At 45.6% G+C, this 22,386-nt stretch overlaps 2 protein-coding genes across 6 annotated transcripts in view; both read left to right on the forward strand.

Annotated features, from left to right (window-relative positions):
• MAP4K3 (mitogen-activated protein kinase kinase kinase kinase 3) overlaps positions 1-6,892 on the forward strand; it is an 80,820-nt gene extending 73,928 nt beyond the window's left edge. For all 4 annotated transcript variants that reach the window (XM_042875859.1, XM_042875866.1, XM_042875876.1 and 1 more), the window contains 3 exons: positions 896-966; positions 3,314-3,369; positions 5,503-6,892. In XM_042875859.1, coding sequence (XP_042731793.1) covers positions 896-966; positions 3,314-3,369; positions 5,503-5,590 — 215 coding nt within the window. In that variant the 3' untranslated portion in view covers positions 5,591-6,892. The remainder of the gene's footprint in view (positions 1-895; positions 967-3,313; positions 3,370-5,502) is intronic.
• Positions 6,893-10,261: 3,369 nt separating this feature from the next.
• Positions 10,262-22,386, forward strand: part of SOS1 (SOS Ras/Rac guanine nucleotide exchange factor 1) — a 43,355-nt gene continuing 31,230 nt past the window's right edge. The window contains exons 1-5 of one of the 2 annotated variants that reach the window (XM_042882252.1): positions 10,333-10,368; positions 17,365-17,434; positions 18,184-18,309; positions 20,475-20,606; positions 21,140-21,304. In XM_042882252.1, coding sequence (XP_042738186.1) covers positions 17,411-17,434; positions 18,184-18,309; positions 20,475-20,606; positions 21,140-21,304 — 447 coding nt within the window. In that variant the 5' untranslated portion in view covers positions 10,333-10,368; positions 17,365-17,410. Of the gene's footprint in view, positions 10,369-17,364; positions 17,435-18,183; positions 18,310-20,474; positions 20,607-21,139; positions 21,305-22,386 lie in introns of both variants that reach the window. The other variant, XM_042882244.1, reaches the window with a different exon arrangement.

Below are 22,386 nucleotides of genomic sequence, written 5' to 3' on the forward strand. Positions count from 1 at the left end.
TATTTTCTTGTAAAGCATCTCAGTGAGGTGGGTTTGTGAGATATATAATACATCCATTTTGATAATTTTCCAGCGGTGACGGGGAGAACATTGCTTCTGTGGTTCCTGTTAGTTAGGAACAAGGGGAGAGAAAGAGAAGTGTACCTGAATCTGCTCGCTGTTGGTACCTCTGCTTGTGCTATAGTTCTGTCTCTGCTCATCACAAGTGAGCTACCACTCTCCTTCTCAGTCCTTAAAAGTGTTTCTAAAGAGCTCTGCTCTATTTCCTGTATCCCTCCCCTGATTCACAGACGTGGGATGCTGGATGCAGGTGGGACAGATTATTCCACGCTTACCCTCTCTGTGAGGAAGACCCTTGATGTGCGTTTTCTTTCAGAAGATTTGAGTGCAGGGGTTTGTAACATCGTTCTGTTTGTATGACAAGGGGAAGGGCTGGGAAGTAAAGGTTTCTGTAAAGCTTTGCATAGCTGATGGGTAAAGACCATGTTAGCCAATAGTTGTGTGATGGATTAAAAATATCACTGCAGTGATATCTTTACAAGTTCTGCTGCAACTTTTTGGCTAAAATTCACTTTGTATTTTCTGCAAGTATTGGACTTGGAAAAAGACTGTCTTTTGAGTGAGGACTGTTTTTAGGACAAAATCCTATGCAGAAAGGTGTTTTCCTAGTTGAGTGACAATATTTTTAAACTCTGCTCTTTAAAGAAATAAATGCAGCTACTTCAGAGGCATGTTCAGTGATTCCTGTGAGATGTTTTGCAGTCTGTGTGGGTGAACTTGAAACCATAATATGTATGTATAAAAATATAAAAACTGCAGCAATATGCTTTTGGCCTTAAAAGAATGATTTGGTATTATGTATGTAAAACTGATTCTGGTATTTATTTGTTACCAGTCTGTCTACAGGACAGTGTGTTAGCCTTCTGGAAACATGGGATGCAAGGAAGGAGTTTCAGATCAAATGAGGTGAGTAGTGCATTTTGCTTCAAATTCTAGTTCTTAATATAAGTAAAGTTCTGGATAAATGCCTGGTGTTGTAGGCTGAGAAAGATTGAAACTTTTCAGTGACTGTCTAGGTTAGACCTGGAAACTGGAATCTTTTCCTAAGTGTGTCTCATGCCATAAAAAGGATCCAACTAATTCTTGCTTATGTTAATTTGAAGACCATTACTATTGGCCCCTTAGCCTGCCACAGGTGGATGCCTGAATGTGGGCTTTGCCAGGAATGGTGTAAAATTGTACCAAATCATTGTAAATACCTTCCCCACTCCTTTTTTTCCTGCTTTAAATTTTGTGCAACCAGGTGTTAGTGAAAACACTGGAGTGTATAGGATTTTAATGAGTCTTTTAATTGGATTTTTAAAGAATGCTTACAGACTTCACTAGCTGCTTCATCAGTGTCATATTTGCTGAGAGAGTTCATTATGACCAGTTGTACTTTAAGGCACATGTGTAGTCATACCATGCCAAAGCTAGATATCCCACATTGTTACACCACTCCATTTATTTGCACAGAGCTACAGCTGACCTAATCGATACTGACAGTAGTCCTGCTCTTTGTGGGAAGTTGGACCAGACACTAGAGTCAGCCTGTTTTCTGTTTCCAAGTTTACAAATGCACTTCGTGGTATTTCTGCATGGTGGATCACCAGGCATGACTGTCCTTTTCCCAAGAACTCATAATGCTAAGTGAGCTGTAGCTCCTGTGCTCTTAGCACAGAGCATGAGGAGATGGTGATGCCGCTAGGCACTTCTCCAACTCCAGACTGCTGCTAGCAGCATTGTGCAAAGCTCAGCATGTTACTCCACCCACTGGCACTCAGAAGCTCTGATCCAGTTGTGAGAGGACATGCCCCAGAGTGCTGCAGCACAAATGGATGCTTTACATTGTTTATGTAAAGCATAAGGAACACTGTCTTCCTGCTTTGTTATTATCAAGCCAAAGCCAGCATCCAGATGAAGAACAGACAGCTGAGCTGAGCAATTGCCAGAAAGTCACCCCAAACTTTTTTATGTAGGGCGTACCTAGGGTAAGCTCTCAGGCCTTTTAAAATTCCTTATCACTCCTGGCTGTTTCAGGAGCCACAACTATTAAGAAAAAAAAAATAAACCAGTTTTCAGTGGTAATGTGAAAAGCCTGCATTCTTGGACATGGATCGTGACCACCTTTGTTACTCTGTGGGAATTGTGTAGTGTGTAAGAAGCTGTTACAACTGAAAACACTCTTACCATCCTAACACTGCAGCACATTTCTCTTTGAAGACTTTAGTAGAATCTGAATTATTACTAATTCTTTAGCCTAATATTTTCTAGTCTATTTGGGAATGATTTTAGCCACTCATAAGACTATTTCACCTTTTCCCTCCACAACTGTGACCTTCCACAGTGACTTGATTGATTGGGAAAGGTGAAACACCATGTGAATGCTGAGACAAGACTAGAATGTGGGCCAAGACGTGGACTTGAAGCAACTATTTTAGAATGGGAAACCTCACTGTTTCAAATTTTTTTTCTTTTTTTAAGTTCTCTGTGCCATAAGTGTATTCACTAAGACAGCTAATGCTACCAGGGTCTAGGAAGGAGAGAAACATCTCTTCTGGCTTCAGAAATGAAATGTGGCTATGTAGAAAGGGAGCTTTGAAACACTGCTTCCCACTCACAGTATGACTCGACACCCTTTGGAGTATTCAATGGACTTTGGTTGGCATTGTTGGTTAAGAGACTATTTTTTTGCTACTTTTGGTATTCATATAATCATAAAGACATATCTCACAAGTACAATTCACCTGCAGTACACAATGAGACATCAGAGTACTGTACAGATTACACAATGGGCGTAAGTGCCACAAATGCAATGGTTTCCCTTTCAAGGTCTTGAAAGGATGAACTTACTGCATCATCATGATTGAGAATTTCAGCGAAATGTGTAGGCATTGTGTGTGGCTTACCTGAACCATTTCAGACACCTACTGTAGAGTGAGACCAATTAGAGCCATGCAGGTACTTAGTCATAGTGTGAAAAGAATTGTGCCAGTAGCTCAGGTGCTGTGCTGTGCAGTGCTGAGCCTTGCTGATATGATTGCAGTTGCTACCAGAGGAGCTCACATTACTTGGCAAGAACTGGGAAGAAACCAAAACCAAACATTTTAGATCTCATTTATGAGTGACATCTGCAATGAACTCACTAGCCACCGTAATTGAGCAGTAGTTTTGTAATATTAGCCATTGTTTCTTTTTAATCAACCTGAAGGAAATAACTGAAAATCACCTGTGCACTTAACATGTAAATTCTTTTTTTATTTTTATTGTCTAGATCACGCAAGAAATTTCTGATAATACAAGGATATTCAGGCTTCTGGGATCTGACAGGTATGAGAAGTATGAGAAGTGAATGCAGCATGCTAAAATTGAGGCATGATGTTTCTCTCCTAACTTCTAAAGATATTCTGTATGTTTCTTGTGATTTCTTTTCTAGCTCTCTTACTCATTACTTCATGTACATGTGTACCTTTCATCTTTAAGTTTACTGTAAGTTTACTTCTCTTTCTTAAAAAAAAAATAAAAAAGAATTCTAGAAGAGTTTGTGAGCTTTGAGAAGTACTCAGCCACGACAGGAAGCTCATAATTGGCTGTAGTTAAAATCTCCAAGGAGCTTTTTCCTTGCACTGTAATTCTTTTAACTGACTAAAATCTTTGCTTTGAGATGCTCAGCTGCATGAGACAAATGCCAAAAAAAAAAAACCCTCACCTTAAAAATTCAAATATCTCAATTTCATCCACAGAAAGGAGTTGTATCAACATGGCAGCTCATGTCTTTTAAGAGCTCTTCATAATTCTCAGCATAGTTGTTCCTTGGTGTTTCTTTTGCAGGATGCAAATACTGTGTCTGTCTGACCCATCGATCACATATTAGCTTGCAAAGTCAGTCACTACTATGTTAGGAGTGTCACTGACTTCTTCAGGTTTCTCTGCCCTGCTGTCAAACTTTGGACTTACCAGTCGTGAAAGCAGCATATGTTTTGTCTCTGGAGAGTGAGTGCTGACATGACAGTTTCACCAGCAGCACATTCATATGTAGTAGAAAAAGATAGACTTCAGTTTTTAAGAATTGTCTCTGTCTTAGGCTACTTGCAGGCACCTCACTCTCTAGTAGCATTTTGGAGCTACCACTAAGCTCCACAGCAACCAGAGGCTTTCCCCATGTGCTACTTGTCCAAGCTTGATGCACAGCCCTATAATTACCTGTAACATCAACAGCACTGAATGGTGCTGTGGCTTTGTCAGCTAGCAACCTCATGGCAATTTTTGCTGTCTGGGGGTTGAGGGTTCTGCCTTATGTGCAATACCTGATAGCTCTCTGGTAATGAGTAATTGTAAGCAACACTCATCTCTGACCTGAGGGTTTTAATCTCCTGGTGCCAGTGAGATGTGCACGGAGCTCAGCTTTACTATGTCATTTCTCTTTGTTGTTAGGAGACAGCATAGCTTAAATTAAAAACAAGTCTGACTTCAGAATGGAGCATGACATTGCAAATCATTGCCTTGGAGAAAAATGCCTTCATAAATACTGTTCCATTTGTTTCCATCTTAGACTAATAGTCTCCCAAGTCTGAGACAACGTTTAAAGACTTTGTGCTGCAGTGAGCTCTACTTCCAGATTTTTCAGACATCATTTTTATTACAAGTCTCATATCTTCTGCTTGAGCTGTGAAACCTTTTCCAGCAATGCATCTCTCTCTTTAGCAGTTCATAACAAGTGGGGTTCTGAGAAGTGAAAAAATCTAATATCAGTATGTTAAAAGCTTGCATGTTTCCTCCTGGTGAGCAGGGAATGCCTTGTGGGGCGTGCTGAGCAAAGCATTCATCTGAAGTAAGCTATCTATTCTTGGATGAATTCTTGATAGATGGACTTCAGTTTCTCAGAATGGGGTGGTTGTGGAGAAGAATTGAGTCATAAGCACCCTGATTTGTTGAGCAGTTTCAGCAGTTCTTGCATGATTAAACATCTCACAGTTTGTGAAACCAAGCTGTGATTGCAGATTCCTCTCCTTTAAAGAGAATGGTCCAAAGTAGGACATGCCTTATGGTCTTTGCAGTGCTAGTACAGATCTGCATGTAGTTATGCTTCTTTTTAGAATTCTGTTGGCTTACATTTTTTTGTGTCTCTGGGACTTTCAGAGCTGGAAGAATTTTCTGTGAATTTAGTGATGTGACCTTCGATCATTTGCGTGAGCTCAGGGAAGGGCTAGAAATGCTTGCAGAAGAGTGGGCTTTGGTCATCTGGCATGTCCATAGGCAAAGAACAGACTGACAGCATCCTGTTTAAGGGATGAACTTCACAAAGCTCCAGGGGAGCACAAGCACAGGCAGTAGGGAGTGATGCTTTGGTGTGAGTTTCGGACGACAAGCCTCCAGGGAAAGAGAAATGACTGCCGCTCAAATGGGCACCCTGAGAAAGAATGCTTACAGTTTGACTTTGTGGTTGTTTTATTTTCGTTTTAGGGTTGTGGTGCTGGAAAGCAGGCCGACAGATAACCCAACAGCCAACAGCAATCTATATATCCTTGCTGGGCATGAGAACAGTTACTGAGAATGATGTGCAGCAGCTCACCTTGACAAGATAGCACTCCTGCGGCAGCATTCACGGCTGGCTGAAATTGCACAAAGGCTGCAGTAACCTGACTTCAGTTACTTTATAATTTATTACGGCATGAGAGGAAGACGAGGATTATTTGTGGTATGGACACACAAGCATTAAGATGCCACAAAAGTGCTTAATTTACTGTTATGTAATCTTTGTACATATGCAGTATTTTTCAGTGAAACTTCTTGGTGAAGACCTACACTGACTTTCTGTAGATAGTGGTCCTCCTGTTAAGTACAAGTGTCCTACCTGTACAGATGTAAAAGTCACTGAGGATGCAAAAATGAAATCGGGGTACTATTTTAAGGATTTGTCATGTGTTTATTATAAAGTGGGATGCTAGGAACAAATATAGTACATTTAACGACACTATTGTATTTTATTATATGTAATTTACTAATACAAATAAATTTAACTTTTAGAAATTGTAGCCAAGGCTGTAATCAGATTACAATCTTGTTTTAATTTTGATGCAACACACTGGTGTTCATGTTTGCACAACATATTGAGATGTGATGTATTCAGTCACAAAGGTAAGCTGTGACTTTGTGGATATGACTTGGGCTTCAGAGTTCCCTTTTTTTGTTTACGCGGGTAGTTTTCTTTGTGGAACAAACCAGTTAGACACCTGTGTTTTATATTTAATTAAAACTCTCTTTACGATTACTTCTCCGTGCTTGAAAACAAGACTTTCTGGATGGGTGTCAGTCCCAGAATAGTGGTACCTTGCTGTAACACTGCAGTAGGTGTTTGAATTACTAGCATATACAGTGGAAAAAAAAAAATTAGTATTACTGTTTGTCTTACTAAGTAGTTTCATATCACAGTGAAAAAACAGCAGCATTCCACGTTGTGGAAGTGGCTCGAAGATGATGTCATTTTGACTTTTTTTGGCCTTATAACCATTTTCACACTTTCTTTGATTTAGGATGTTAACACATGGCCAAAATAATTTAGTTACTACCTCATTCAAACAATACAATGGTTACTACGCATCACAGGAACTTAGTTTTGATCAGAAGTATTTTTGATTGCTATTTTCCAATGGAATATGTAAATGCCAAGTTTTAGCAAAATGCACACATTTGACTCCTTTTTTGTATATGTTCTTTTATATTTTATTGTGATAATATACACTAAAGCCAAACTAAATTTAAAGTGATTTATGGCCTGCATTATTGTTGTGATTGGTAATGCTTTGAAATATGTTCTCTAATGTATATAATGTAAAATAAACTTTTTTTAACATGTTGTTGTACAAGTAGATTACCACATGCACTAATTTCCACATAAGACTAAAATCTGCTGATGGAACATACTGAGTCTTGAATTCTGCTATTAAATGTTTGTGCCGAACACAGAAGCTGGGCGTTTCTGAATGTATGAAAGGTCAGACCACTGGAGCTCCACTGAATTTAGAGTAGCACTTAGGTGTAGGCGGTATTACCCTTGTGTGCCCCTAGGCAATGAATATATGTATTTTGGACATGTCCTTCCAAACTCTGGCTTGTTTAATTTCTTCCTCAGAGTAACTTGACCTCTCCCTCTATCAGGTGCACCTCTGTTGCTCGCAAAACTGGATTTTTATTGTAATCTTTTCAGCTGAGCTATTTCTTGATGGTCTGTTTGTTTGTATAATGCCTATAGCTTGTTGGATCTGCTGGCCCCATCTCTTCCCTTGCACTGAACCTCAAATCCGCCCTGTGGGAGAGGTGGTAATGAGCCCTGGTGCCGGGAAGCTGAATTCTCAGAAAAGGCAAGAAGTTCTGGGTGTTTCACTTGTGCATTGCTGCTGCCCAAGGGGGATTTCCATCCTGCCTCTGTGGACTATTCCTCACTTCAACGTGCAAAAAGTAACAGACTTCTAACCGAGTACAACATAGCTGATGTGCAAGCATGCTTCTTCCTCTTAGGTTTCTGCAGCAGCTGGGGCCCCATAGCTTGCTGTTTGGGGCTTCTGGGGCACTGCTGAACAGCGAGCGCCAGGAGCTTGGGGAAATTGTTTTTTGCTCAGGTTGAGCACTTCTGGTAGAAAGATGTACAGCTGCAATTGCTTGCCAAAATCAAGGAAGACTGGGAAAGAGAAAGGAGAGAGCGCATGTGCTAAGATGTGATTGTCTCAAGTTTATTTTTACAGCCAAGACAGCTTGCCTTCTCTGTGCTACTTTCTAGTTTGGAACATGAGCTAAGGCTGGATCCCTCCTCAGATGGAGCTTCTTCAAGAGAACAAAGAAGCGGGGTTGTCCAGGTCTTTCACAGAAAGGAAAGCTGTGCCAGAACCCCCAGCCTGACACTGACAGCTCAGGTCATGCCAGCTTGGTGCAGTATTTTGGACCGCAGCCCTCATGCGTTAATCTCCAGCTAGAAGAGTTTATGAGCAAAGCACGAGTGTAATTTTACACCCGGTGTTGCACATATTTGATAGCAGGATTGAAACGCTGACAGACTGATGTTTCACCATATGGCAGACTGAGATGCTGAGATGGCAATGCTGAACTTGCAGGCAGTCTGCTAGGCCAAGCAACCAGCTCTGAGAGGCAAAAACCCTCTTTTCATCCCCATCCCAGCGTGTTCAAAGCAGAAGTCTGACTCCTTTACACAGCAGAGTCTGGCTGGAGAAAATCGCCTGAGGCAGAGCTGTGGGGTAAAGAAGTTCTGAGAAGCTCTATCCATTGTCTGCTGCAATGCTGCTCAATGTCTGGGGACCATCTCCTGTCCTCAGAGCGCTTCACATGCTAATTAAGCGAGCTTCCCCATGTGCATGCCATTCCTGACAGGTGTCTGTGCTATCGGCTCTGGAAAAAGATGAGACTGCAGTCTGCCCAAGTGCTCTGTCTGGGTACCTCACTCTCCTCCCATCCAGGAAGCTGATCCCAAACCATCCTTCCAGCAATGTGCAGAGGTTTCATTCTTCTCACCCTTCCTGTGAGCTTAGCTGGATGACTTCTCTAGTCCTGAGACTCATTTTACAGAACAGGGCACAGTGAATCTGCATCTGATTTCTAGCATCCTTTACCCTGCCAGGCCCTACAAAGAGGGAACATCATTTGTGTTACAGCTGTGCTTTTCTTGGCCTTTTTTTCTCCCCCCACCCTTCAAGCTGCTCTTGTGCTGCTTGAACAGGGTGTTTATTTATCCTTGATCTCAGCGCATGGGAGGTGCCTGTGTCTTTCTAAGGACAAGCAACAGAGCTTCCCCAGGAGCAGTAACACTGCCCGTGGTCTCAAGCTGCCAGCAGATAGCCAGAGGCAGGCACCATCACCTGCCTGCATCTCCATCAGCCACACAAGAAGCAAGGCCTGGGGCCAGAGCGAGCAGTCAGCATGTGGGCACTTGGCTGAGAGAGGGGCTGGGTGCTGCTTCCCCCCAGACTGGCTCCCTCTGGAGCAATTAAACTTGAAGGTACAATAAGTAAATCTGCAGACAGCATTACAGTAGGAGGAGCTGTTTCTTCCCTCGAGGGCAGAGAGACCTTGCAGAAAAATCATAACAAATTAGAGGGCCAGGCAATCACCAGCTGCATGAATTCAGTGAGAGCAAGTGCTGGATTCTGCAGCTGGGTTGGGCAACCCTAAGTCTAGCTAGGTACAGACTGGAGGATGAGAGGCTGGAGAGCAGCTGTGCTGACAGATAGTGGGGTTCTGGTTGGTGAACAAAACTATTAGTGTTCACGGGAGGGCTGCGAGGATGGAGAAGGGTCTGCAGGACAACGTGTGTGAGGAGTGCAAAGGTGCCTGGGTTTGCTCAGTGCGGAGCAGAGGAGCTGAGGGGAGGCCTCGTGGCACCTGCAGCTCCTCACAGGGAGCGCAGGGCAGCGCTGAGCTCTGCTCTGTGGGGACGGCGCGGAGCTGCGTGAGGAGAGGGGCAGCTGGGGGTTAGGGTCTGCACCAGGAACAGGCTGCCCAGGACAGTCGTAGCCCTAATGCCGGAGCTCAGGCACTGCCGAACATCAGGTTTGGGCGGTGGGATCCTCGCGTATGACAACGATGACCCGATGACGGCTCGGGTTGGAAAGGATCTTAAAGACCGGCGTGCCCTTCCAGCTCGGGTCAGTCTATGATCCTGTGGTTCTATAAGGGCGTTCTCTCTTCTGCACGCCCGCGCAGCGCTACTCGGGCTGCGCAGCGGCTCACGGCTGATCTCCCGTCGCGGACCGGGGGCAGCCCCGCGGGGGCGGAGCGGCGGCGTGAGGTCACCTCCATCGTGCAGGAGGGCCGCGGCGACGGCGGCGCCCCTGTAGGCGCGCAGGCGCGGGGCGGGCCGGCGCCGCGCATGCTCCGCGTGCGCCAACCGTGCGGGCGAGGACGGGGAGCTCGGAGTGCGGGGAGGCGGCGGCGCTCGCGCTCCGGGCGCCCGACCCCGCCCCTCGCGGCCCGCGCGCCGCGCCGCGTGACCCCGCTCCCGCCGCCCCCGCACCTCCGCGGCGCCGCGGGGCGACCACCGAGAGCCGGGCGAGGAATGCGGCAGCCGCCGCCTCCCCCCGCCGCTGCGGGCCTGCCGGCGGCGGCGGCGGCGGGGGGCCGCCGGGCCTCCTGGTGAGGGGGAGCCCAGCCCTCCCGCCGCGGCCTTTCCTCCACGCCGAGCCCGGCCCGCCCTGCCCTGCCCGCCGCCCCGAGCGGGCCGGGCCCGGCGGCACCATGCAGGCGCAGCCGCTGCTCTACGAGTTCTTCAGCGAGGAAAACGCGCCCAAGTGGCGGGGGCTGCTCGTGCCCGCCCTGAAGAAGGTGAGGGGGAAGTGGGAGCGGCGCTCGGCCCCGCCGGCCGCACCGGGCCTTCTCCGTGCCGTCCGAAGCGGCGGGGGGGAAGCGGCCGGGCGTCTCCGCTTCTCCCGCTCCGGAAGCGTCCAGGGGAGAGCGCCCGGCCCGGCCCGGCGGCGCGGTGACAGCCGGGGGCTGCGTGCGCGGAGCGGGCCGGGCGCCGCGGGGGGGATCGCGGGGAGCTCCGGCTGGGCCGCGGCTGGGGTTGCCGGCCCCGGGTTGGGCCGGTCCGAGGGGATCCGGTAGGACGCCGTCATCCCTCGGTATGGTGGAGCTGACGGGCGCGGACGGACGCTGTGAGGTAGAGGGGAGGAACGGTGAGCGCTCCTCCGTCCTCCTGCAGCCGGGCCCGGGAAGTGCAGGACGTGAGGAGCGGCGGTGTCTGACGCTGCTGCTCGGACTGGCCTCGTATTGCTAGCGGAGCGCTTCTTGGTTGTACGGCAGTGTTTTCGTGTGGCTGCGTGTATCCACGGCGATGAACGGCAGCTGCTGGGTGAAGGACCTGCTCCCAGGGCTGGCTGACCTCTCTCGTTCCCCATTGCTGACTGGAGGTCTCAAGCACTGCAGTCGTACCGGTGCAGCATTTCTTCCCTGTTCCCTCTTGCGACACGTAGCCCCGTTTTTCTGGCCTGCTCTGAGCTCTCAAACGCTTCGGCCCTATCCAGTTCTTGGAGATCTTCTTGCTTGTCTTCTGTATAGTGTGCTGTGCTCGAGGTTCAAACCTTCTTGGTAGTCGTTTCTTTGGAAGCAGGTGGCTGGGCAGACTGCATGGCTCAGGTTCTCGCTGCACCTGAGTGTGGATGGCCACCGGGTGGGGGCTGGAGCCACCTGCGGCCTCCAAGCACCTTCCAGAGGAGTGAACTTGCCCTGGACCTTCCATGGCATAACAGTTTGCCTGACTTGGAGCAAGGCTTGATGCTGAGTGCTGGAGGACACGCAGAGGGTCTCAAGGCAAAATTTAGTCTGGAATTATTTGAGTCAAGAACACAAGGTTTCATCCCAAAGGACAAGCCGTTCACAGGGTTACCTTGGAGTAAGGATGCTTGCTGGAGGAGTTGGATGAGTTGCTTGGGTGAAAGGAGGAAGAAGAGTCAGAAGTCACAAACAGGCCGATGGAGATAAGCTGCCAAGGGTGCCAGCTCAGCCCTGCAAGGTACAGTCGTCTTGGTTTCGTGGTGTGGTGCTCTCTGTGGGTAGTGGGACAGCTGGGGTGAGGGGGAGTTAGTTCTGAAGCTCTGATGCCCAGATGTGTGACTGTCGAGCAGATGTTAGTGCTTTGAACCTCTGCTTTCATGAGGTTTACACCTGTTTCTTATCTTCTCTCATGCTGTTGCCCAGCATACTCCAGAAGTGTCATCGTGTGCCGCTTCCTGCTGCTGTCCTTGTAAATGTAGAAATAAAGAACCCATTCGTATTGTTGTCTTCTGTGCTGAACAGCCAAATACTTGAGTTACAGGAAAACTAAATGACAGATGAGAACATATGGCTTCTTAATAGCTTCTTCATTAATTAAGAAGCCAAATGGAGTATTTTACTAACTTAAATGGGTACAAGTTATCTTGGCTAGCGTGCTTAGTCCCGATAAAAGCCTCATAAAGTAACAAACCTGTCTGAAGTATCAGGTGCAAGCAGGAGAGCTGCAGTGTGCTTGCTCTGACAGCTGTCTGTTGTTGCTTGGGAGACAGGTGCAGCGTGCAGCCCTGCAGTGGGTAGCTCAGGGCCAGTGTCCCCGTGCTGTGCCACCCAGAGCAACTCGCACCTGGAACCTACATATGGGACCAGTAAAACAGAGAATGTGGCAGCGAATGCCAGCAAGACCAAAGGGCAGAACTTTCCCAGAAGGAGAGCACTGAGTGCCTTTGCTAAATTGCTAGAGCACGTGCTCTCTGCCGTCAGGTTATCAGGTGCTGATGTGCACCCTGTCATGAACCGAGGAGGATTTTCCCTTCTTGCCTCCAGTGAGCTGACTGCTCTGGTGCCTGCTCGTGGGTAGTGGTAGTGCTCTGGTTTCTGAGTTCCTCCTTGAAACCTGTTGGGTACCCAAACAGGATCGTTCCATTCTCCTGCGTAGCTGCGAGTGAGACTTGGGAAGACCTATGTTGAGTTACTATTGCTGATTAGGAGAATGGTGTTTAACGCTGTTGAAGCACCTATACCAGCATAAAGCGTTCCCAGCTACTGGGGATGGCTACTATTAGTCTTTTGTAACTACACGCTGGCTTGTAACTTGGAGCTCAAACAGCACCTCCTGGAATCACTTCCTAAAAAATAGGTATTGTTGAGTAATTGCAAAGGGTTTTCTCTTTCCTGATGAGTTATTTTGTTTTTGTGTTTTTGTTAACAAAAGCAAGCATCTAGTAAGTATAAATTGCTTCTTGCATCAGTGCAGTTTTGCAAGCATGTGTCGTGTGTTTCATTAGATATGGGCCTTAACAATGGAGTCTGTAATGCACTGTCTTTGCATTCAACAGCTGCATTTGAAAAAAGCAGCTTTTGTACCATTCAGATGATAATGTAATCCCTTTTCTTCCTATTCTCCTTCAGATCCTGTCAAGATAGACTTCAGTGCACTCAATTAGGAGGGAAATGATGTGCAATGAGATGCTTCTCTGCCTGGTCACTATTATTTTGTAGCATCAGAAGACAGAGTGTTACAGAGGCCCTCAGTTGCTGACAAAAGACAGCAATCCTGATGATAAGCTTCAAGAAAAGGAAATAAGGATAGCAGCTGGTGTTGAAATAGAAGTTGTAGAGGTGGGCAGGTGAGGTGCTGGGGATGAAGACGGAAGATTCAAGGCATATGAAACACCAGGGCTCTTGGCTGGCTGGAGAGAGAGACCTGTGCGTTTTGATGCACCGTGGAAGACACAGTCAGAAGGAATGCCTGCAGAGCGATGCCTCTTCAGCTGGTGTTCCTTTGTAGTGAACATGCGCGCTTTCTGCTGATCGTCATCTTTTTTGGATCATTTTTCTTGAACATCTTTCCTTGTGGCTTCGTCTTGCTTGTGCAGCTGGAATTGCTCTGCATACCCATGATGTGCTTCTTCCCTGATATGTTGGTTTTTATCTTGGAAAGTGTTGTCCCTACTGATGGATCAAACAGTTTGATTATTTAGAGAAATAAAGAACGTCCGTACTGTACAGATACTCCACTGCTTAAGTACCTGGAGTTGCTCTGAATCTGTGTAGCAATTAATAAGGGGTGTCATTGGAATTCATTGTGGTCAAAATGATTGGATTGAAGTGGTTCAACAGCTGAAGAGGATTTGCTGCTTCAGCTAAGGGGAATGTTGTAGGTAGTGAGCTTGTGCGTATTCAGTGTATCGCATAGTCACTCTTCTATACCTTCCATAGAGAAAAGAGATGAGCAGAGTTCCTGAAGTGACTAAAGAGTGCTCAGGAAGCTGTGGCTGACAAAAACATTTTTGCCTGCCTCTTAATTACCTTATTCTTTGAACCCATGGCAGTCCAATTGCTGCTCTTCGCTCACAGTGGTGGTAGTTCTTGTTGGCAGCGCCTCGCTGCAGGTGTAGGGCGTGATTAATTCTCAGTAGCTTTGGATTCTCTGTGCTCTGGATGGCTGTGCAGAATAAAGTTAAGGTGCTGAAGTGTGGATTTAAGACCTCTGTGCTTGAGTTAGTTTACTGAATTAATTGATCGAGGTAACAGCACCACATGGGCAGGATTGCTGATTGTTGGCAAAGAGTACAAGAAGAAAAACACAGTTTTTGTGGAGTATTTGCTCTATGAGGACACCCAGTCACGCGAGCTGTCCCTAAAGTATTTGATCCCAGAGTGTTTTAGTGATAAGCAGCTGCTTGTCAGTGGTTTTTGTCATAGGGAATATAGTTGTCATTGGTTTTGTCATAGGGAATGTTAACAAAAGCTGCTTCAGTGGAAATAAGGGTTATAATAGTTGTTAAGACTTTAAAAGCAACCAAAGTGGGGGAAAAGAAAAAGCCTGCTCTGTTACCAAATTGCTTCTAATAATAACCTATCTGCCAAGGTCTGTATTTTCTGCTTCTACCCTTCGTATTTTTGTCTTAGAAAAATGCTTTTAATCAGTTGAGTCTCATCCTGTGTTTTGGAAAACAGCTTGGTCTTTGATTTGGGAGAAGCGCCAGAGGCCTTGCCTCTTTCCACTATGTGATAGTGCAAGGAAAATCATAGATTCCCCCTCCAATAGCAGTAGAATATTTGCTATCTAAGCAGGCAGGGAAAGATAATGACTCTCTCTTTTCTTATGCAGTCTGCCGTCTCACTGCAGCTTCTTCCATTTTATTAACAAGATGCTCTGTTCAATACAGTGTTTTTCCTTCAGCTGCTTCCTTACAAGCACTTCAGCTGCCAGCAAGCAAGACTGGCAGTGCAGTGGTACCCCTGCTCGGCAAGGAAGCTGCTCATGCTTCAACACATATGGGTGTTTGGTGGCTGCTTTGCCTTCTTGTCACACCCCAGTAGATGGGTAGTCTGACCTGGATGTGGAAGTGCTGTTCTTTACCCAGGAGTAGATTGTTTTGGGTCATTACTTAGCTTAGGGTGATGCCCTTCTGTTGTGCATCTTTCTGAAGCTTCTGCTGCTTGTGATGGGAGGCAGTTCTGTGTAGTTCTAGGCAGTCTTCATACACACAATGAAGTGTTTTTTGCCATAAGCTGAAATGCTCCAGCTTCACATTGGGTGTACATTTGGCCTTTGCTCTCAGAGGCATGAGGAAAGGGTAACTGAAAATTGTTGCAGAGGAAGCTTGGTTTAGTATTAGTTTGTCAAACTTATTGTGTGAGTCTTCCCTTCTTCCCTGTTGTCAGACACCTCTGTAGGGCAGAATAAACTGCTGAATGTCAGCCTAGGCTTCGTTTGGAGTTATCTTGTGACCAGGTTTGGTACTGTTGTGTCGGGCCAGAGAAAAAAGCAATCGGATGAACTAAGTTACAGCTGAGCAGGGGGGGCAGGGACTTCTAGCTGCTCTCACTTGTGCTGGCCCGCTAGGGTTTGTTGGGGTATCTCAAAGAATTGAAGCTTTTGTCAAAAGATGTTTATAGGCTGTTCTTGTGGTAATTTCCCTTATCGCAAGATAGATGTTTTGGTGCTTGCGTGTGGGAGGGAGGGATGGGTTCTGCCAGTATTGAAGGGAGAGGTGAAATGTGCAGATAAGAATCTTATCTAAACATCGCTACACTTCAGAAGTTGTTTCTCTGTGTTTATCGGGTGTGCTCCTGTGGTGGGCCTTTCTGGGGGGTGGGGTGGCCCTCTTGTTCTAATTTTGACTCTGAGCTGCCTGTCAGGAGGATGGAAGTCTCCTCCCCTTTCCCCAGCAGGGCAGTCTCCTCTTTGGGACTCAGCCATGTGGCAGAGCCTCTAGCAGGTGTTCTCACTTCATGCCTTCTCACCAAATCCTGCCTCTTGCCCATCTCGCATCACACTCCTGAGCCTGCTGACCAGTGCGGGCAGCCCGGGCCCAGCCTTGGTGCCACCGTGCTTCAGATGACATGCTTTGCGCCCCTTGTGCACCTGGATCTCCTTTCATTTTGCTTGTTGGACCGATTGTTTTCTTGCTTTTGCTTGTATGACTTTGAACCCTAAACGATACTAAATCTCACTTCAGCTTCACTGCTATACTTTTACTGCCTCTCTAACAGAGATAAACAGTGCTGGCGACCCGCGGCACCTCGTGCTCTGCTCTGGCACAGCTCAGTGGTGCCTGAGGACGGCGGCCTTCAAGGAGAGTGATGTAACTGCTCCCCAAACATAAAAAAATGTTTGGAACTTTATCTCCTGAACTGGGAATAGGTTATCGTTGTTGACTCTGCTTTGGCTGACTGTGGATAATGTTTCAGGTCATGGCCTGATGTGGTATTTGTTTGTTCTTATTCCTATAGATTTACAGACAGAAAGGGTTTAAAGTCTGCCATCTGTTTTCTAAGCAAGGGAGAAAGCAGAGCGACTTCTCATTGCTCAGGTTTATCACGTTACGTATTCTTACTGTCTACTTGACTTGGTAATTTAGTATTTTCAAAATACAGAACGGTGCAGTAACCTGTGGGGCTAACCTAATGTGAATATGTTCAGATCTGCCTAAGAAAAACAACAAGAGGGCATCTTGTAGGCAGCTTAGACCTGTTGATCTTTAAGAGAATTTTTTCTGCAAGCCTGTAATTTGTGATGTGAGACCGCCCCAGGACGGCACGGTGTGTCAGGCTGCAGTGCTTGAATGGTAGGCTGTGCTGGGGGCCGCTGGGCGCGCTGTTCCCCGGGTGCCTCCAGCAGTGTGCTGTGTGTTACTGGGAATATGAAACCATTGGCATAATCAAAATGCTCCCCTTAGGGAGAGCTTCGCCTGTTCTATTTCTGCCCACATTTTCAAGTTAAAAAGCAGTAAATGTTGGAGGTGTTTTTGGGACGTAATGCATCAGGGTATGCAACCTGCAGAAGCTAAACCCGTGATCGGGCACGTTTAATTCTCAGTAGCAGCTCTGTGAGTGGCGGTGCTGTGCCTAGACATGAAGTGCTCCAACTAATGAGTGCCTTAGCGAGCAAGTGGATTTCTATTTGAGGCTGTTGTGTGTTTGAACTTCGTAACATTTAATTCTTGCTATGGCTGCAAATAGGAACGAGAACTCAGCTGTGAAATTAAATAATTATGGCAGCAGAATTTGAGTATAGACATAGGCTTAATATTTGGATGAGACAAATTGTTGGGTTTTGGCTTAAGGTGGTTCTGTTATTCTGTTAGCGATTGGGAGAACTGGAGACGTTTGGAGTTGAATGCAGTGGGAATGGTAAAATGATGAAATGAGGGCTTGAAAAGCATTGCAAAAGTCAGCAACCGACGTGCTCTGCCATAATATTTGCCACCAGTGTTCAGGACTGAGATTCAACCGCCTGTCAATTTTAGGCTCTTGGAGTGGTGAGCTTTGCACGCCTGAATTTCCAACGGGTTAAAATTGTGCTTCTGTTCACTGCAGAGATGCAAAGAAAAGCTGTCCCCACAAACTGGCTGTGGAAGTTTAAATGACCGTCTGGAAAAATACATGGGTAAGCTGACCCCTTGGGGGAGCTGAGCAGGAGCGTGTCTCTGTGGGTTTGCCCCGGGGAGAACCTGCAGACACTGGTGGCATGTGTGGAGATGTGTGGGGACTGAACTTCAAAAGCCTCATGCTGCTGAATGCCAGCGTGACCGCGGCCTACTTCAGGTGTTCCCGTTCTTCCTTCTAAACTAGAGCCTGCCATCAAAACAAGGAGCGTGGAAGCAAACTTCTGAGCCAGCCTTACTTAATGAGGGCCTGTTGAGAATGGATTGGACGATTTGTTGGCTAAATGCTGCTGGGGTCGTTTCTATTTCTGCAGGGCTCTCGCTTTGCAAAAGGTTTTGTGTATTACTGTGTTGTAGCTTGAGTGGTGCACGGGCAGGGGGTTGTGAAAAGGGAGGAAGCGCCGTGCCTGACGTATATCCTGCACACAACGGTGTGAAGAGCTAGGGGAGAAAGATCCAGTGGGCAGTGTTTCTGAAGAGTTTTCCTAACTGCACTTCTGAACACCGTTATTAATTAGGTGGTTTCTGACATTAAATATTGCAGCAGTTTGGGTATGTTTAAACATTTGAGGTTTCTGTTTCTATCAAGTGTAAATGAGCATTTCAGTTCTGTGCGGTGCGCCTTAGCAGAGGTATGGCACACGCACTCCTCAAAGGAGTTACCTGAGCTGTTCTACTCATCCTTACGTCATAATATTTGCATGTTTGGGTAAGAGCAAAAATAACGCATAAATTCTTCTCTTTTGTTCAGGTTCAGGTGCAAGTCCATCCTAAACTCTCCTCTACCGAAGATGCGTTGCAGTACGTGGAGGAGCTGATTCTCCAGTTGCTAAATATGTTGTGTCAAGCCCAGCCGAGAAGTTTTCTGGATGTAGAGGTACAGAGAATGTTTATTACAAATCTGATCTCTGTTTTGCAACTTAATTTGAGCTGTTGTATGAAAAGTTAATATAATAATGATTTCACAATGTAAAAGACAACTGTTGGTATAAGAGGGAAAAGCACTAATTATGTATGTTTATGTAACAGAACCTTCAGCATGAAACCTCTGCTGAGTTACCTAACAGGCGATTCTCCCATCAGTTGCCTTTGTAGTTTGGTGTGCAGTAAAACTCTCTCTGTGATCCACGATACTTTGTAGCAGTTGGGAAGCACAACTTCTGAGCATAAAGCTGAAAGCTGACTGGTTCCTTTAAGAAAACTTTTATTTCACCGCCCGCAGTACTGCATGCTGACTATACCTGCATAGACTGAGACCTCACACTGCTTTCTCAGCCTGCTGATAATGGCTGGTACCCCTCAGAACTCAGATCTAAAATAATTCAATCACTTCCAGAATGAGTCAAAGAACACTTCTTCGTGTAGAAATATTTGACAAAAGAATCATAAGAAAAGATATTTTCACCCTGACATTTGAGGAGAAGTGTCTTGTCTTCATTTAAGAAACAAGCCCATGAATATCTTGGTAGCCCTTTTTGCTTAGCTGTGCTGCAGACTCCATTTGTAGTGAGCACACTGCTGTCCAGCACCTGGGGGCTGTGCCAGGTTAGGTTGCTAAGCAAGATGCAACTTCCTTGCTTTTTGAGGAAAGTGTAAAAGAGAAGTGCAGGCAGCACACTGACAGGTATGTTGGGGTGCTCAGGAGCTAACAGCCTAACAGAAAATCCACCAAGCTGTCTCAGAGCTCAAGATTTGCGAGTTCTGTATGTTTATGTAGCAGAACCATCAGCATAAAACCTGCTGAGTTACCTAAGAGGTGTTTTTCCCATCGGTTGAACTTGTTCAGTGCCCAGTAAAACTGTCTGTGTGAGCTGTCTTACTGCGTAATAGCTGGTCATAAATTTCATCCTTCCTTTTCTGAATGCTGACTCCCCAGTGGTGGTCAGGATCCCCTCTCACGGCTGGCCTGTTTTGCAATGTTCTTCTGGTCAGCGGAGGTTTGTGGAAGATTGCATCAAGTGTTTTGTTGCTGCTGTTTAAAACACAACATCAAATGGAGCTTTGCTTTAAGATTCCTAATGATGGTCAAATCAAGCCCTTAGGATGAGAAATAGAAGAACTGAAGATGATCAAGCAACCTCAGTTTACCCCCTTAGTGTTTATACGTGATGATGCTGTCTTTAATTACATGGTCATACACGTTTGTTTTTCCCTTGGGTCACCTTAATTCTTCAGTCAGCAGTCTGAGCTGCATTAGGGGAATGATTTGGTGTTAGCAAATGAGTTGCAGGTTATTTTGTACAACATCTCCATTTTCCTTTTGCAGAGGTGTTATAATGAAGGGGGAAAAAAGAGTAAAAGTCTGTATTTCAGAGAGTTGGATGCTATCTTTACAGAGCTGTAGTGTGTCCTGTATGTTTTTTTGGAAACTTTTTGTTTGTGTTCTTCGCCCTTTGTCGTGGTCATAAATTTCATCTTCCTCGTTTCATGGTTGCTCAAATTGGGGTCATATTTACGTAAGTGAGCACTTGCAGTTGTAACAGTCAGTGGGAACAGTGGTCTGAAAAAATGAGATGTGAAGTTATCTGAAAAGTTAGATTTCTGACTGCTTTGTTTAAGCACCTGGGCTACCAAAACCAGGCAGGTCTTCGAATCTCTGGAGATCCATGTGTGAGCTCAAACAGCAGAGCTCTTTGGAGCATGGTCTGTACGTAGGTATATCCAGGCATGCTGGATGAAGTAAATAAACTGCTGTGGCTGTTGTATACAAGAAGTAAAGCACTAGGATGAGACACAGTATTTAAATGTTGAATTATCAGCATATGTCTGGTGAGGAAGCTGTGTACAGAAGCAACTTAATTCTGGTGCTTCTCAAGTTTTGAGCTGTCAGTTTGTCTTTGTGGATGATTTTTTGGTACAGCATCATCAATGTAGTGAGAAGCTTGTGCCCAGAACAGTAGAATTTCAAGCTTTTATAGTCTTAAGTATTGACATTATTAGGCATTCATCTGTTAACTAGTGGAAAGAGATTTCATAATGTAGTGATATCGCTAAGGTCATTCAGATAATGCATTTACCCTTTAGTCCTTCTCTTTTTTTAAGGATCGTGTTCAGAAAAGCTTTCCCCATCCTATTGATAAGTGGGCAATAGCTGATGCCCAGTCTGCCATTGAGAAACGAAAACGAAGAAATCCGTTATCTCTCCCAGTAGAAAAAATCCATCCTTTATTGAAGGTCAGTAGCGATGTCAGCTTGCTTTTGGAATGCAATTGGAAGTTGACTGCTTTGTTTTGTGTGATTTCTGTTTGCTGCCTGAAATGTAAACAAACAAAAAAACCAACATATGTTTCTTTCAATGTAATTTAATTGTCAGCGTTTCCAGTTTAGTTAATTGCATTTGCTTACACATCTAAGGATATTTTTGGAAATTTCTTGATTGTTTTTCGAGTCGAGCAAAATTAGAATAACCAAATACGTAGCAAATGAGTGCATAGTTTCTTTATCCACTAGAGAGTGCACTAGCTTTCAAGCAAGATTTCTGGGACAATTCTTCACTGTGGTCACTTCTGTAGCTGATAGAGCAGCATTTACAGTGATGCTGTTTGTTTACTTGGCCTACAGACTGTTGCATTACTATTACTAAAATAGACTGTATGTAGTGGATGTTGAGTAGAGTCTTAAACTTACACCACAGCTTACAACTACAAACCATTTATTTTGACACCTGAATAACATGGGATGTTTGTTTTTTTTTTTTTTCCTTTCAGGAGGTTCTAGGTTACAAAATTGACCACCAAGTGTCTGTTTACATAGTGGCAGTATTAGAATACATTTCTGCAGACATATTAAAATTGGTTGGGAATTATGTACGAAATATAAGGCATTATGAGATTACAAAACAAGATATTAAAGTGGCAATGTGTGCTGATAAGGTAAGTTTAACTCTTTTTTTGTGTAAATGCTTTAAAAATGGTGAAGCAGCACTGACTTCAAAATGTCACATTCCTGGGCTGTAATAATTGGGCCACCTTTTCTTGCGCACATTTGTGTGGAACTTCCTATGCTGCAGCTGATGTCCGTCTCCTCTTGTCCTGTCTCCACTCACCACTGAAAAGGGACTGGCCTCACCACTCACTGTGGCCCCCACACCTCAGATATTTATAAACCTGGATTAGATCCCCTCTCAGTCGTCTTTTCTCAAGCCTAAATAAACCCAGTTCACTCAGCCTTTCTTCATAGGGGAGATGCTCCAGGCCCTCCACCATCTTTATGGCCCTCTGCTGGACTCTCTCCAAGAGGTCCTTGTCTTTTTGTACTGGGAAGCCCAGAACTGGACGCAGTACTCCAGATGAGGCCTTACCAGGGCAGAGTAGAGGGGGAGGATCACCTTCCTCGACCTGCTGGCCACGCTCTTTTTAATGCACCCCAGAATGCCATTGGCCTTTTTGGCCACAAGGGCACACTGCTGCCTCATGGCCAACCTGTCGTCCACCAGGACACCCAGGTCCCTCTCCGCAGAGCTCCCCTCCAGCAGGTCATCCCCCAACCTGTATTGGTGCATGCAATTCTTCCTCCCTAGCTGCAAGACTCTACACTTGCTTTTGTTGAGCTTCATCTGGTCTCTTACTGCCCAGCTCTCCAGCCTGTCCAGGTCTCCGCTGAATGGCAGCACAGCCTTCAGGCTTGTCAGCCAATCCTCCCAACTTCGTATCATCAGCAATAAGACTGTATTGCAGTGGTGCTATGGTCAAGTGGTTAAAAATAGATAAACATGGGCATCTCTGTTTCTCTGTAGGCATCCATACTTTTATCGTCAGGTCATCTTTCCTATGGCTTCAGAGGAGTCATTAGATTCAGACAGCAGTTACCTCTTTACCTAGTGATCCAGCAGTGCTGGAGAACAGCCTGTTGTGTTTCGGATGCCTCTGCACTCTAGTTTCTGTGGCCGCTTACATCAGCATCTTGAGTTTTCCATTGTTTAAAAAAAAAACAAAGCCTGAAGTTAGTCTTTTAA

Source organism: Lagopus leucura, unplaced genomic scaffold (genome assembly GCF_019238085.1).
Source record: "Lagopus leucura isolate 7727_CA_CO unplaced genomic scaffold, USGS_WTPT01 Super-Scaffold_73, whole genome shotgun sequence".
Taxonomy (NCBI): Eukaryota; Metazoa; Chordata; class Aves; order Galliformes; family Phasianidae; genus Lagopus; species Lagopus leucura.